Here is a 17,705-nt window from a genome sequence, read left to right as displayed (position 1 = left end):
ATTAATATCTCCCCTGATTGAAAAATGATCAGCTTAGGGGATAGGCTCACGGGTGTCGAGGAAGCGATTAAGGCCAACTCGCCACTCATAAAAACTCTGGCAGGACCCTCTCAGCCACAGTGCACGGCCTCCACAGAAATGCCTAAAACCACCATACAAAGTAAGACCACCCTTAACCAATTAGTAACCCCACAAAAGACAACTTTAAACTCCTCGAAAGCAGGCCAAACAGCACGGAGCACTTACTCTAGAGTAGGGCCGAACAAAGCATCTATAATACATAAGGGGTTAGCGGCTAACAGTGAGAATATGCCATATAAAACCAATCTCCTACATTTGCCACCGGAGGCCGCTCCTTTTGTGTGCGTCTTCTCGGGAGTACCAGAACTCACTAAGGGGAAAAACGAAAGACAACAGGACCTAAGAAATAAGGTCATGTTCTGGGTAACTAAAAATAGACCTCTGCCATCCAACGTCGATGGTACTATACTAAGTGTTAGAAGGGTGGGCTGGCTAGGACCTCTTCCAAAAGACATTGCAGGCGATTTGGTACTTGTAAAATTTAGGAGTAAATACATTGTCCCACATCTTCAATCACGGCAGCCACAAATAGGAGATGGTCCTATATCCACCTGCAGCCTATGTGAATTCTACCCCAGAACATTATATGTCCCGTCCCCATGTCAAAAAGCACAGAGTAATTACCTGACGGGTAGAAGTGGTTTTGTATCGAGTGGTTACATTATCCCCACTTTTAATCAATTTGACCCATTCTCGGGTCTAACTCTGATGGATTAAAATGTATAGACAGAGATACTATCCATATGGGAACTTTAAAAAGCAATGAATTAAACTCTTTTTCTGTAGTAATAATTCTTTTATCACTTTGTTTTTTCACAGTCTGTGACTATGGAATTACACTTTTTATTGAAATCTTCGGTCATTTTATTTTTCCTGTGAATGTAATATTACGTGTTATGCTTTTATGGTTATATTTCAAACCGAATAAAGTACTTTGAATTTGAATTTGATATTCTGATTGGTTATCCATGATTGGCATATTTATGTCACCAAGAAGTCCCTAGTAAAGTGCACTGAGTGTGCCAGGGCTGGTGACAACTAATGCTACCAGTGAGCCTGCAGCACTGATTGTGCCACCCATATGAGTAGCCCTAAAATGGTGTCTCAGACCTGCCACCGCAGTACCTGTGTGCAGTCTGTGAACTGCAATGTCCTCCTGGTCAGTGTCCCCACTGACCAGGCTTAACCCTTCCCTTTCTGTACACATTGGTCACCCCTATGGAAGGCCCAAAGTACCCCCTTGGGCAGGGTGCAGTGTATGTGAAAGGTAGAGCATGTACTAGTGCAGGTGACATGCTCTGGTAGTGAATTACAGCCATTTTCGTTTTTCACTATTCTAAGGCTATCTTGCCCCATCGGCTATCATCGGGAATGCTGGCTACAGTGGCTACCAGCATATCTTCCCATAGGAGCAAGATAGGACATAAAAGTCTGGTATCCCTGAACTCAGAATTTAATAACACATCTTTTAGGAAAGGTTGTTTTTAAATCCTGTGTTTGAGAACAGCACTTTTAGAAAGTTGCTGTTCTCTTGTCTGACCTTTCTGCGTGCCTTGGCCTGTTTGTGAATTGACTGTCTGGTTTGAGAGTGACAGAGGCTGGGAGCCCCCAGGAGGCAGGCTGAGTCAGCCCTAGGTTGAATGACTGCATCTGCATCTTGAGTGGTGGGAGGGAACCGTACCTGGGCCTGAATAGAGCTGTGCCTGCCTTCCACAATGCTGGCTCCACCTCCTGCTGGGTGGCTGATGACCCTGCCCCTCTCCCTGAAAGGAAAGGAGAGGCCAGGAAAGCAAAGTGCTCAAGGAACACCCAGAACTGGTTCCTTCAGACCTGGCTCAGAGCCCTCCTGCACCAAGGGATCAAAGACTTTTAGGGGTATAAATACAGGACCCCTGACTACAGAAAATTAGATCATCCTGAAATCAAGAAGGAACCTCTGCCAAGGAGAAAGATGAAACTGAAGAAGGAAGACTGTCCTGCTGTCGCTCTGCTGAACTGACCTGCTGATGCGTTGCTACCAAGGAGAGGGGAAGGACTTTGCTTTGGGCTGTGTTCCCTTGCTTGAAGGAATCTCCAAGGGCCTGAGAAGAGCTGGCTCCCTGTTAAGAAGTCCCAGGAACAAAAGGACTTCATCCCCAGCTTCCCTGAACTCTGCTGAGAGAGTTCTGTCCTTCCTAGAGTGTTTGGGCCAGTTGTGGTGCCTCTGGAAGTTGTACCTGTCTTGGGAAGCTGGAAACCAAGATTTTAAAGACTTTCTGCAAGTTTTGTCACATAGCTCGTCTGCGGAGCGGATCGCATCCCCGTCAATGCGAGGAAATTCCCGCCACTACGAAGGCCGAAGTCATCGCATCCTTCGTTTACGGAGGGCGGGCAGGTGAGAGCCAAGCACTTCCGGAACTTCCGGCAACCACTATAGCGGGTAGCGCTCTAGTGGTTTTCTTCTGGGGCTATTTAGCCCTCGCACCCTACTTAGCGTGCAGCGATTGCGTGCAGCCGAAGACACGCCGAAGAGCAGCCAAAGAGCTGCCCGTCTGCGCCCGTCCGCGACAGGACGGGACCAGGGGCCATGGGCTCCACGCGCTCAGACAGCTCTTCTATGGAGAAATCCACAATCAGGTATTCTGCTCAAAATCTATTAAATCTTAGACAACCTTCATTGCCTGATTGTATTAGTGATAAATGGCCATACCCTGAGGGCCCTTTTTCTTGCTTTAAATGCCAATTTCAAGCATCCTATTTAAATACCACTAGTAAGGTAAACACCGTAACAAACGCACCAACAAAAGGGATAAAGTGCTTACTTTTAAATGTGGCTCCATGCCCAAGCACCAACTACAAATATGGGACTTGCTACATACATCACAACCCGATCTGTTTTTTTTTACAGAGACCTGGCTCAAACCCCACACATCACCTGCCACAGCTTTAGGAGTTCCCCAAGGGTATAAGTTTTTAAATATGGATCGTCCAGATAAAGTAGGCGGTGGAATAGCCATTGTATATAAAGAATATTTGAAAGTCACTGTTTTAGAACAAAAATGTAGTCCACAATTAGAAATAATTGTTTTTAGAGTTATTACTACCACAAGAGTATCCTGGAAGGGAGAGTTAGTTTATCGCCCACCAAGACCTAGTTCAGGTTTTACTCTTTCTCTTCTGGAGCTTTTAGCTCCTCGTTTTAGAGCCAATGAAGATTTTCTGCTCTTTGGCGATTTTAACATTCACACAGATATCCTAGAGCTTCCTGAAACTAAGTCCTTACTTGCTGACCCGTCCACCTTAGGTCTGGAGCTGCAGAACAATTGACCTACACATAAAGGAGGCCATTCTCTAGACCTGCTTTTCTCAAACTGCACCAAAATTCAGTGCCAATCCACCTTCCAGCTAGATTGGTCAGATCATTTCTTGCTGGAATTCTGCCTATCGTAAGTGGATAAACGCCCTAAAAAGAACACTCTCCCACCAGTATGGCGTCGACAGTGGCACAGGGTAACTGTGGAGGAGTTACAGAGGGTCTGGAAAAAGCCTAACCTTATGGCAACAGATGATGTGGAGGGTGCCCTAGCTAAGTTTAATGATTCCATAACTGTAGCAATAGATAAACTGGCCCCCCTGAAGCTACATAAACAATTCCCTGTAAGTAAACCAGAAAAATGGTACACTGAGGCACTGAGAGTAGAGAAGCATGGCTGTAGGAAGATAGAGAAAAAAAATGGAGGAAAGCACGCACAGAAGAAAATAGTAGAGCACACCGTGAAGCTCAGTCCAATTATTATAAGAACATTGTTATTGTTATTGTTATTTTTGATTTGTAGCGCGCTCAATCACCTACAGGCCTCCTTGGCACGGAAGAACAGCCTCACTCAGCAACTCGCAGAGGCGGGCAATTCCTCTAAGGAATTATATAAAATATTACAAGCATTTGTAAAACCGACAGCCTGTGACAGCCCAGACATTTCTTTGTTCTTTGAAAATAAAATCAATTTGATTTACGAGAAAATTTTGAAGGCTCCCAGCCATCAAAGTAGTATTTGTGCTCCCATTCCTCCATCGACACAAAGAAGCGTCTCCTTGACAACCTTTCCACCAGTCGGTGAATCAGACCTTCCCTCCCTTATCAGCCGCATAAAGTCAGGATCCCCGACGACTTCCTACCAGCTAAAATGATGGCCCCCCTGAGTATTCTTCTTGGACCACAAATCCAAGATATAATAAACCACTCCCTCAGGGAAGGACACGTGCCTGGGGAATGGAAAAAAGCGGTGGTGAACCCTATCTGAAAGAATGCCGCACTTCCATGGACGGACCTTTCCAACCTCCGACCCATCTCCCTCCTGCCATACCTTAGCAAAATGACCCAGAGGCATGTGAACACCCATTTGTCAAATTACATCGAGACAACGGAGGGCCTGGACCACTCTCAATCTGGATTCAGGCCCAATCACAGCACCGAGTCGGCCCTTCTCAGTGACCGATAACATCAGGATGTCACTGGATGGAGGGGGATCAACGATTCTGGTGCTGTTAGATTTATCCGCTGCCTTCGACACGGTGTCACATGAAATACTTCTCGGTCGTTTGAAGGAGGTGGGCATAGGAGGCGCGGCTCTGTCCTGGCTGGAAAGCTTTCTTTCGGGTCGTCTACAAGAGTCAAGTTGGGCTCCCATAATTCCATCCAAAGGGAGCTCACCAAGGGAGTGCCATAGGGCTCATGTCTAAGCCCCACGCTTTTTAACGTGTACGTGGCCCCCTTGGCAGACATTGTAAGAAAATACGGGTTCACCCCGGTGTCGTATGCTGACGACACCCAACTCCTATTCCCCTTCCAGACCCTCACGCCCGCATTTCAAAAATCTTTTGCAGACGGGATGAGAGCAGTGTCAGACTGGATGGCACGAAATTGCCTCCAATGCAATGTAGCCAAGACTGAAGTCATGTTGTTCGGTGGGGCTACTCTCCTATGGTCCCCAGAATGGTGGCCCTTGGAGTTGGGACCTGTCCCCAGCCCGAAACAAGTTGTCAAAAATCTTGGAGTACGTCTGGATCAAGCACTCCTGCTCAAAGAACACACCAACCAAGTTACAGGAGCATGTTTCTGCGTTATCGGGCTGCTACGGCATGTTTTTTTTATTTTTGCCCGATAACTACAGGAAAACACTAGTCCAGAAGTTAGTAATCAGTAGGATGGACTACTGCAATGGCCTGCTTATCGCGGCCAACGAGGAACAACTAAAAAAATTGCAAGTGGTCCAAAATACTGCGGCCAGGCTGGTCCTCAATGCTCAACCCAGAACCCCCTCTCGTCCTCTTCTACACCAGCTCCATTGGTTGCCGATAAGGCAACGCATAGAATTCAAGACGTGTTGTACAATACACAAATGTCTGTTTGGCAAGGGACCCAAATACCTGAAGGAATAGTTTGTACCATACACCCCTGGACGCACTCTACCTGTAAAATAAGGATCCACAAATTGAAGGTAAAAAGTAGAGGTTTATTTGAAGAATAGATCCCATCCACAGGTGAACATCCAGCCAGCAATAAAGTAGGATAGCAACTGCTTAGTGGTCAAAGGATAACATTCCATCTGAGAATCCAGTGTCTCATGACATCAGCGCAGCTATGTCATGAGGCACAGACACACAGGACCAGGATAATAAAGCCCAACAAAGTTAACACCGCTAGGTTATACCATTAGAATGTGGTTTGTTTTCTCGCTAAAAATTAAGTTGAATACTTCTTACCCTGAAAGTGGAAATAGAAGTCTCTTTTGTTTTAAAATCCAGTCCAAGGTTATTCTGATATCTTCCACCTTGAAAGTTGAATGCCACCAAAGTATCTCAGGTTGTTCCAAGTGTCCATGAATTTCTAGAGGAACAAATCCTTTTATAAAAAAAAAAAAAAATTGAGATAGGTGTTGAGATCTTATCTTCTTCTTCCCATCCTGCGTCGCCAAATGTAAAATAAGGATCCACAAATTGAAGGTAAAAAGTAGAGGTTTATTTGAAGAATAGATCCCATCCACAGGTGAACATCCAGCCAGCAATAAAGTAGGATAGCAACTGCTTAGTGGCCAAAGGATAACATTCCATCTGAGAATCCAGTGTCTCATGACATCAGCGCAGCTATGTCATGAGGCACAGACACACAGGACCAGGATGCCACACTACCCTCCAGCAGTCACCAATTACTTCAGGTCCCAAGGTTTAGAAGAACCAGACAAGGAGGTTGCGCCCTCTCCTATTAAGGCCCTGTCCTTTGGAATTCACTTTCCCCCATGCTGAAGCAAATCACCAATTTAGAATCCTTCAGGAAAAATCTTAAAACCTACTTATTCACCCAGTCTTAAGAAACACTTTTGCTTACAGCATATGATCATGATTGAGTCTATCTGATAGGAGCGCAAGCGCGGAGATATCCCTTCGGGGATCGATTCAGGCGCTATACAAGAATATAAATAAATAAATAAATAAAGCACCAGTCCCATGCAGGAAGATTACCATTGCTGCGAGTGTCGTCGCAGAGCCTGCCGTCACTGGGTGAGATCATCGCACTGTATGCTTGCGGACCGCATCACTTCCCTGCGAGCGCCGTCGCAGAGCCATCGCATCGAGGAGCTGAGAGAGGAAGATTGCCGCTGGACCGCGCATCGTTGCCCCGGAGATCGTCGCAGCCCCAAAGATCATCACATCGTGCCTTTGTGAGCGTCTTCACTACGGAACCTCTGCAACGGGATCCCATACAAGGTATCGCATCCCTCCAGGTACAGACCGAAGTCACCGCAACACACCCGCTACATCAAGCGGGGTTGTCGCATCGCCTCCCCAAGGTCTCAGGAGTGACTCATCGCTTGTTTTCTACCGCACCAGCTTCTGTTTTGGAACTTTGTATTATTTAAAGATACTGTTGGCTAAACGTGACGCAACTGTGAACTTTTCACGCAACCGTGGATTATTTTATCGCAACGTTAAGAACTCTTTCGCAACCATAACCTTGAACTGTGTATTTTGGATTTTTGTTGTTTTGGTCTTGTGTAGTTTAGATTAAGTACCTTTATTTTTCTAAACTGTTGTGTAGTCAGTTTGTGGTGGTTTCATTGTGTTACTGTGAGTGTTGGTGCAAATACTTTACACATTGCCTTTGACTGCTTGTGCCAAACTACCCAGAGTTTGAGCAGAGGTTATCTAAGAGTGTTTCCTCCTTACCCTGACTAGAAGCATGGGTCCCTATTTGGACAGTGGTACCTACTTCTGCCAACTAGAGACCCCCAGTTCTAACAGCTACTTTCATTCAACTTGTGAAATATCTCCAAGGGCTTGAGATCGAGCTTGCCTCCTGCTGAAGTCTCAGGGACAACAAACTTCACCAAACAGCTACCCAGGAGTTCTTTGGAAGTGGCTGCAGTTGTGTTGGGCTTTTTGATGGACTACGTGTCGCAAGAATCTGGAAGCGTGACTCACAAAGAATCATGTCGCCAAACTGCCGAAGTCGCTTCACAACGCGAAAGTCCCTCGCATTGCCGGAGAGGAAGATCACACCAGTCGCCGCCGCATCATCCGAGAAACGTTTTGCCGCTGCAGCCGCTGTCGTTGCATCGCTGGGAAAGCGTGTCGCCACTGCAGCTGTCACATCGTTGCTGAAGCACCTCGCATCGCCGTAGAAGAGGATCCACTGTATTCATTGCACTAGATCTTCATCGCAGAACAGCACTGCTGGTCGCATCACCATGGAAGCGGAGTGCTAGGGGTGATTGAGTCCTCTAACAGTCCTTGGGCCAGCCCAGTGATATTGATCCCAAAGGCTGCCGCACAGGGTGCCACACCAGTACTCCAGTTCTGTGTGGACTACCGAGGGCTCAATTAAGTCACAAGGACTGACGCGCACCCCATCCTCAGACCTGATGAGCTCATCGATCAGTTAGGGGCTGCCCGGTACCTCAGCACATTTGATCAGCCACGGCCCGTTGAGGGAGTTGCAGTGGGGCGGAAAGGCGGGGCGGGGAGGGGCAGGGTGGGGGTGCTAAAAAACAGAATATGGATAATTGGAGGTAAGTAAACAATTTAATAAATAAAACATATTTCGTAGCGCGCCCTGCATCGAAAAATGCGATGCAGCCTGCGCTACGAAATTCGTTTTATCACCCCCCACCCTGCCCCTCCCCTGCCCCACCTTTCCACCCCACCACAACTCCCTCCACGAGCCGCGGCTGCATTTGATCTAACGCCTGGGTACTGGTAGATCGCCTTGACTGATGGGGCAAGAGAGAAGTCAGCATTCTTCACACCAGATGGGCACTACCAGTTCCGGGTTTGGTCAACCAGTTGGTGGCTGGACTGGAAATGTTCAGTGCCGTCTACCTGGATGATATTGCAGTATTCAGTACCAGTTGGGAAGAACATCTGCGCCATCTCTGGGAAGTGTTGATGGCCCTGTGGAGGGAAGGCCTCACGATCAAGGCAAGTAAGTGCCATATCGGGCAGTTTTCCATGGTGTACTTGGGACACAACGTTGGGAGCCGCCAGATGGCACCCCCACAGCCCAAGATTCAGATCATCCTGGCTTGGGAGCCCCCAAGACCCAGATAGAGGTGAAAGCCTTTTTAGGACTCACTGGGTATTACAGGAGGTTTGTCAAGGGGTATGGCAGAATTGTTGCACCCTTGACAGAGCTAAGTTCTAGGAAGCAGCCCAAGAAAGTGATTTGGACTGCCAGAAAGCTTTTGAGGCCCTGAAAACTGCCATGTGCACAGCGCCCGTGCTCCTGGCACCCAACTTCTCAAAAGAGTTTATTGTTCAGATGGATGCTTCAGAGCATGGTGTGGGGGCTGTTTTGTCACAGATAAATGAGGAGGGCCTAGATCTACCCATAGCCTTCATCAGTAGGAGGTTACTTCCACGGGAACAGAGGTAAAGTGTGATTGAGCGTGAGGCATTTGCTGTGGTCTGGGCACTGAAGAAGTTGAGACTATACCTGTTTGGGACTCACTTCCGGGTTCAGACAGACCACAGGCCCCTGAGATGGTTGATGCAGATGAGGGGTGAGAACCCAAGGCTGTTGAGGTGATCCATTTCCCTACAGGGGATGGATTTCATGGTACAACACCGCCCTGGTATAGAACACGCCAATGCTGATAGTCTGTCCAGATTTTTCCGCCTTAGTGATGAGAACTCCCAGGAGGCATGGTAGTTAATAATAATAATAATAATAAAAACATTTATAGAGCGCCTGGCTACACATAGAACAGTGTGTCCCCGCGCTAATCACTGATAAAATTCAACAAAGGACCTGAGAGAACGGGATTATGAAGTGGGGAAGAGGAATGTTTTTAATTTCCTCCGGAATCCTGTTTCAGATGGCTCCATCCTCAAATTCAGTGGTAGAGCATTCCAGTATTTGGGGGCCAAGCTTCTAAATGAGCGTCCGCCCATTCTGGCCCTACGAATACGAGGAGTTTTAAACAACATCGCACCAGAGGATCTTAAATTACGAGTGGGGCGATGTATGGTCAGGAGGTTATTGAGATAGTCCGGACCTTTGTTCTGGGCTATGCGGTATGCATAGCAAAGGGCTTTAAATTTAATACGCTCCCTGATGGGGAGCCAGTGGAGTTTGGCCAATGCAGACTTCCCTGATGCTCTGCGCGGGAGACCAAGCACTAAGCGTGCAGCGGCATTTTGCACGCATTGAAGTTGATGAAGTGCTTTTTGGCTTAGCCCTAACAGCATGGCGTTGCCGTAATCAAGGTGAGGAGTCACTAAGGCGTGAACAATGGTTTTTCTGGCTACTGCAGGTAGGAGGTCTAAGACCTTACGCAGAACCTTGAGTAAACCAAAACATCTCCCTGTGACTTTATTAACATGGGTCTTATACGAGAGGTCGGTGTCTAACATAACACCAAGGTTACGTACCGACTCCCTCGGAATGGGGGGGTCCCCAAGTTCACTGGGCCACCAAAGCCTTGACCATGAAGATGTTGCTCTCCCGACCACCAGCAGCTCTGTCTTTTCGCCATTAAGGCGCAGGCAGTTGTAGTTCATCCATACTGCCACTGCTGACATACAGTTCGAGAAGTTGATGGCATCTTGACTACAGTCGGGTGTGAGTTTAAACACCAACTGGGTGTCATCGGCGTAGCTAACAATGTCCACCCCAAACGCCTCCACCACGCGAGCCAGGGGTTCCATGTAGATGTTAAACAAGGTGGGGCTCAAACTTGAGCCCTGAGGAACCCCATGGCTTACCTTGCGCGGGGATGATCTGAAGGGAGGACAATGTAGCTGAAAGCTTCTATCAGCTACCCCCCCACATCTCCCCACATTTCAGCTGGAGGGGACATGTGTTAGACCTGGCACCTTGGCGTGGGTCTCCCTTCCATTTTTTGCTGTTGCCTCATGTGTTTTTGCTGGTTATAGATGCTTTGGGCACTGTGCCACTGCTGTTCAGTGCCACAGTGTAAGTGCTCCCTATGGTAAATTGATGTATGGATTAATGATTCCATGATTGGTTGGTTTGGTTTACTTGTCAGACCCTAGTACATTGCACCGAGTGTGCCCAGGGCTTGTAAACCAAATGCTGCTGGTGGGTTTGCAGCACTGGTTCTGCCACCTACAGAAACAGCCTGTAAAAGTGTGTCTCAGGTCTGCCATTACAGAGCCTGTGTGCAGTCTGGTACTGCCATGTTGACTAGGCAAGTGCACCCACTTGCTAGTCCCTAATCCTTCCCTTTTCTGCATATTAGTCACCCTTATGGTAGGCCCAAGGGCAGGGTGCAGAATCGCTGAGTCACTGCACAGCCGCCGGGCGTGCACGCATTGTGTTGCATCAAGAAGAAAATGCCATTTTGTTCATTGCACTGAATCTTCATCACAACAATGCGCTGCTGGTTGCATCACCATGCAAGCGGAGTAAGACACTGACGCATCACCTCCCCACGCCGAGAAGAATGGACGCATCCCATATGCATCAGTAGGGACCCAACGCATCACCGTTCTTGCGTGTAAGGAACCAACGCATCACCTTCCCTGCAACACTTGTGTTGTATAGCATTATGCATCCAAAGGTACATTAAACTCAATGTGTTGCATTTTACATCTTAAGGGAACTAAGCTAATTCTGCCATTCATAAGTACAATATTGTGGATTTTTGCTGTTTGTGGTCTTTTGTTAAGTCTATATAGAAATACTTATTTTTATACTACATCTTGTGTGGTGTCCATCTGTAGTGTTGTCACTGGGTTACTGTATGTGTTCACAAATGCTTTACACACTGCCTAAGAGATAAGCTTGTCTGCTCATGCCAAGCTACCAAGGGCGTGAGTAGGGGTTATTTTATGAGTGTACCCCCTTACCCTGCCTAGACGCAAGGGTCCCTATTTGAACAAAGGTACCTACCTTTGCCAACTAGAGACCCCCAAATCTAACACTCTTTAACTACATGAAAGTGCCAAATCGATAAATGTGAAGGAAACATAGGTGGGCTGAGGTTGAATGTCAGCAAGATCTTCAGCAGGGTACTGAGGGTTTACTGAGTTGGGCCATTGATGAACTGTAGAGCTAGACTTCCAAGAAGGCTTTGTGGAGTCAGCTTAGCAGCTCTGATCTGGACAAGGCGGCCTCCACCCTGTTAAAATTTTGTTAATGTACGCAATGGTATGTGTATGTACAAAAACGAAATTACATTACTATTGTCGAAATTCCCTGATATGACCTCCCCATCAACCCGAGTTAGAAATACGTGGTCAAACAGGCCCTATACAATAGGCATAGGGCCACAGATTGACAGATCACAGGTGGGGTGGCAAGTAACCAGAAGGACAAATGCGCAAATATGAAAAACCAAGATTAGTCCCACAGATAGGCAGCAACACCACAATGGTCTTGCGAGACTGGTCCCCATAAAACTTGGTCAAAGGGACGTGCGTTCCTTAAGCACCATAAAGTTAGATGCCACATGAAGTTAGGAACACTCAGGCAATCAAGACGCTCTACATATGCAGTGATCACATGCTCCCATGCTGAACATCTCGACAAGTTACCCACAGGGCATTATTGTGTCCACGCAAAGTCGAGATCCACCTGCATTTGTCAACAGGTGGGAGTAATTTATGGCCTCATGACAAGGCCCACATTCCACTTCCAAAACAGCATCTATGAATTGTTTTACGATGCTTCAAGAAATGTTTATAAAGACATTCAAAACAATTGTACTTTGAGTCAGTCCTCAGATTTGTTTCTGTATGCTGCACTCCTGGCCATAGTGTTTGATTAAATCAACTGTTCCTGCTTTGCTAAAACCGTCTTGACTTTCTTTTTCAAGGTAAATTAATACTTGAGCAATACTATCATTATGGGGAGCACAGGCCCTTCCTAGCGTGCAATACCATAGGGTCCTACTTTATTCCTTAATATATATAGGAGAGGGGGGCAGAATGAGCACATGAGGGCAGTACCTAGGCTTATGGAGGTAGTATATTTAGATATTGGAAAAGTACCTCACACAGTTGAATAGTACTTAGAATACATGGATGATGCCTAGCACATTATGGTTCTATATGGCATATAATGGTTGTACCTGGAATGCATTGGGCATAGCTGGGATATATTCACCTCTACTGTGCCTCTACTCAAGGCAGATCGACACTGCAATTCCTCTTCATTAAGAATACAACCTGCTATGAGGATTTCCTCGACCTATCACTTAAGCAATTAGCTAAATCGCTTTACTTAAAATTCCGTCATAACACACTTGAATTAGGGCCATTTATGGCATTGTGGGCTGATAGTGGGAGTATCAGTTGCATGTCAATAGGCACCTTATGCTCCCAGTCAGAGAATGAAACAGTAGACCATGTGATGTATTTCATCCAAGCATACAAAAAACCTAGAGGGAAGTGGCTAAGGCCACTATGTAAATATCTTAGCGTACGGCAGTAGCGGCCGGTAGTGGGAATGCTGCCGGGTGGTGACGTGGGGAGGGGCATGGTGGGGGGTAGTAAACTATGGAATATGGCCAAATACAGGTAAATAAATATATAAATAAATAAAACTAATTTTGTTGTGCGCACTGCATCGTCAAATTCGATGAAGTGCGCCCAACGAAATTTGTTTTATTTAATTATATGTTTACTTACCTGCATTTGCCCATATTCCATAGTTTACTACCTGCCACCCGGGCCATCCCCCGCCCCACGTCACCGCCGGGCAGTACACCCACCACCGACAGCTACTGGCGTACGGAGCTACTTGGAGGCCCAAAGAATTTTGAGGATCAAAACAGCCATCTATACAGTTTTTGCAGTAAGCAACTACATATTTTGAGTCGCCCTTACAAGGAATATGAATGGCCTTGAAATTTAAATTGTTTGTTTATAGTATTATTGTAAACTAGATGTAAACTGTGATCAGGTATGAAAGCCCCTGCCTTGTGGCAGCGCAGGAACTAAGATTAGTAGTACATTTTTAAATTGTGAAAATAGAATAAGTATATTAGCCGTGATTTATTATTCTCATATACCTTATGTATAGGATGTATCTTTTTTTTTTGTGTCCTCATTATCTACCCTGGTTGCATCTATAAAGTCAAATAGAGAGCGACACACTACCTCAGATATCTGGATAGGTAGACCAGTATTACTACCGAGTCACCTAATCAGTGAAATCGCAATCCCAAAGACTCATAATACGCAATCGTGAGGGCAATGTTTTGCTACACAGGTAAACTTGTCTTCAGACCAAGTCAACGGGACAAGATAAACCCACAAAGAAAGGAGCGAAGGATTCCGAAGGTAGCATAATCATTTGACCAAACGGGGAAAAAAACAAAAACCTGTGTGATTCAAAGCTCGTTCCACTTCAGGAGATGCCAGAAGGCTCTCTTGTTGGTGTTACCTGATCTCATTAGATCTAGTTTTGAGGTCTGTAACATAGATGTCTGCCAATCAGAAATAGATAGTGGTACGGCGTCCTTCCATTTTTTACAAATTTCTCTTCTGGCCAGGAGCATAACGTAAAAGAGAAGGTATTTGGAAGGACCCTTCACAACCTCCATAACTCCAAAAATTACCAGTACCGGATTTATCGTAATCTGACGACCTAGGGAGGTTGTAAGTGAAGTACTTAAGGATGTATCTTGTTTAATGCATTTATAATTTTCAGTCAGGGATATCTTAACATATGTTTTATGATAATTTTAAATGGATTGATGATCATATTACAACAATTGGTATTTATATGTAATTGCTATAAAGATTGTTTCGTGTTTGTATGTTTTATGGAATAATCTTCCGAAAAAAGCATTATTACTACTACTAAGAATTACCACTGCATATGGAGACATGGAACAGTAACAAGACATAAAGATTGTAACCTTGCACTCTGGCTGCCATAGGAGGCATTTATGGTTTTCCTGAGCATAGTAATAATGCAATCCTTGCAAGTTATGGATGGTCTGATGGAATTTATTGATGCACCCAAGCAAAAATATATCTAACTGAGAGGGATGGTCAATTAGCCCCAAGAGTTTTGGTCAACAATATATATTCACAGCATAGCATAACACAGTTTTGGCAACAGGTACTTAAACATCCTCATTTAACACACAACACATCATGAAACTGTAAAAGAAGTTCTCAAAATATCATGTCACATCTGTTTACACTTTTAGCATGATATAGATTACATCAATAAGAAGAGAATATCACCGAACCCTGCCTAAATCACAATTTCATCAATGAAAAACCACAAAGGAAACGCAAAACAAACCCTGTTGGACAACTAGAAGCATCTCAAGACATGCAGGAGGCTCATTCATCATTCTCTCAGTGTGTCTGTGGCCCTTCCTGAGGTTTTATTTGGGTGCAGAGACCCCAAATTATGAATGTCTTCATCCTTCTTCCCAGCTGCCGTATAGCTACAACTTGTATGTTACGCACTCTTACATCTTACAAAGCAGAATGCGCCTATGTGGCGGTGTTTCTTATGCAAGCGTACCCATTATTACAAGAGAGCAGTAAATATGCATTTAAACGGTAAGCTCATGCCGAAGCACTGGACCTGGCAACTTCACAATTGTTTTCCTCTCCACCACATTAGCAAACATCCAAGCTGGGACTGTTTTTTTAAGGGGAGGGGCAAACACTGGTCACTGCATTGGAGCAGACACATGTCCACTGCTGTGCAAACCCCGCCCTGAGCCTGTCGCCTTGGTTGAAAGGCCCAGAGTACTCTCATTTCGCTGCTGCCGGAAGTCCCAGGTCGGAATTTTGGCAGCTGGAAGGGGGGATGGTCGGGAAGTCTGGAAATTGTGAACTTATTTTTGAAGTATGAGAATGACCAACCTTGCGGTCATAGAGATTGACTTTACCTATTAATTCTTAATATAACTGCCACGATCTACATCTTCATGTCAATCTATATGGCAGTCTTTATTAAGAATTTGATGGGATTCCTTGTTGTCAAAGTAAAATCAAGTTACACTCCTTTAAGGTCTGGTCATCCATTCTGATTCGTTCAGAACACAAGTCTAGATGCCAATTTGTAACAGTTAATGAGGTAAGAGAGTTCAAAACAGCGAATAAACATCCGTGTGCATCTTGCAGGTAATACTTCTGAATTCTGGTGGGGTCATCTCAGCTCTCCCCCTTTCAAGAACTGTGAAACACTGCCATGAATTTGAAGATTAGTGACAATGTCCATATTACAGTGCAGAGATCCTACAACATGTTAGCAGCATTGCAGCAACTGTTATACAGACATATGTAATTCCCGTGCACAGTGCAGTATATAAATTATATAGATGTATTTATGGAAACATCCGTATGTACACATGCAACTGCACCACATCATGAAACCTATGCAACCTAAGGGCAAGGCCTAAGACAGTGTATCAACTCAATAACACTGTGCACGCCTACCAAGGTATTCTGTACACAACACACCATAGGGATTTGAATCTGGTCATTGATGGATGACCCAGAATCTCTATTGTGTGTAATAAAGTGTACTGATCGAGCCTATTCAAGGTACACTTCGGGACACTCTACATTACAGTGTTAAATTGCATGGGTCATTGCTGCAGCAGATTAATGATTTAACATCTCCTTGACAACTCCAGGAATCATTTAAGTACCGCTGAACAGTGTTATGACCTGCATTGCAACTCACCGGTGCATGATTTTATAGTAACACGTAATGATGCAACCAGAAGTGACATTCTAAAGCCAGAAGCAGCATGACATCTTCCAAATTAAACACAGAAAGGAGCAACACGAATATAATTCAACATGCATGCCATTGTGCGTTGGCTAATTAATGTTACAATTTCTAGATACTTTGCTAAATGAAAAACATTTCTAAATATATTGTTATACATCCAAATAATGAATAACGTGAAATCCATTTCAAGAAATAATTAGCACCATGTGCACTCCTGAAGAAATAAGCCCGGATGTTATATTAATGTTTGATTTTTGAGTTGAAGCGCAGGAGGTCGACACAATATTCTAAGGACAACAAATACCAAAGTAAAAACAAGACAGAAGCAGCGTGATTTCTTACATGTGCAAGAGGCTTGACGAGGACACTGATGGCTGGGAGACACTGGCGGAAGTCAGTCTGGATCACACACACTCTTTTCTCCATCCTCCCAGAGGCTCACACCTGACTTTGCAACATGAGTGCAGAGCGGATTGACCCTGCTGAAAACCACAAGAGCAAAGGGGAGGACTCCACAGCATGAAGTTCAGAGAAAGAAAAAACCTGTGCCAAGCCTTTCATGTGAATCACAGCGGGAACTCAACTTTCTGCTTAATTAACCCTCCCTGTCCCGCACACAAAGGTAAAACGTGTGCGCCCCCTCTCCAGCTCTGTACAGATGCGGTACTGCAGCAAACCAGAGAGGCAGCAAAGGGGCCGAGTGCATCCCTGTGCTGGGCGACTTTTATTAAATACTAATTTAGCTCTGAAAATAATTGAAACAATATAGGGTTGCAACTAATGATGATAAAAAGAAATGAAAGTCTCAAAAATATCGACTTCGAGTGTTAAAAATTCCTAAACACGATGTGTGTTTGATAAAAATTCCTAAACACGAAATGTGTGTGAGTGACAATTTACACATTCGTAAATTATGATTGTGACGAGTTTCTTAGATGAAATCCCTAAAAAAAATGTCTAGAGTCGGGTTAGTGGTACAATGGACTCAGCATGAACTTATTGCCTCTCCGAATTTATGATTTTCACTATTTTGAGAGCTTTAGAAATTCTGCTGCCATCGCTCAATTTTAAATGGTTTGCATTCTGTGCAAAACTAAGACGCACAAAGAAAGATAAGTGTCGTGCCAAAAGCTTAGAGTGTAAAAAATTCAAAACAAATACCTCCACAGATCTAAAGCAAAATGAAAAAGTAATTTATTTTCAAAAGCCTTCTGTGAAGATATTCTGCAGTGTACAATAAAAACTTTACAACATGATTGCACAACTAATTAGGAAATTGATATTGAGATAAGTGTTGCATATACATAATTCGGAAGAAGTATATCGGAGCGCCTAGCTGAACATCTCAGTTTCAAGGCATAACACTCGTATAACTACAATGTTGCTATATCTGCATTAAACGAAGATGCCAAAT

The 17,705-nt window shown here is 44.9% G+C and overlaps 1 protein-coding gene across 2 annotated transcripts in view; it reads right to left on the bottom strand.

The window, feature by feature from the left end:
* The window catches only part of MYH16 (myosin heavy chain 16), a 1,042,471-nt gene extending 1,025,630 nt beyond the window's left edge, over positions 1 to 16,841 (bottom strand). The window contains exon 1 of one of the 2 annotated variants that reach the window (XM_086930547.1): positions 16,634 to 16,841. In XM_086930547.1, the coding sequence (XP_086786673.1) occupies positions 16,634 to 16,717 (84 nt within the window). In that variant the 5' untranslated portion in view covers positions 16,718 to 16,841. The remainder of the gene's footprint in view (positions 1 to 16,633) is intronic. The other variant, XM_086930548.1, reaches the window with a different exon arrangement.
* Between the last annotated feature and the right edge of the window lie 864 nt (positions 16,842 to 17,705).

Source organism: Lissotriton vulgaris, chromosome 7 (genome assembly GCF_964263255.1).
Source record: "Lissotriton vulgaris chromosome 7, aLisVul1.2, whole genome shotgun sequence".
NCBI lineage: Eukaryota > Metazoa > Chordata > Amphibia > Caudata > Salamandridae > Lissotriton > Lissotriton vulgaris.
This window is presented reverse-complemented; position numbering and strand designations above follow the sequence as displayed.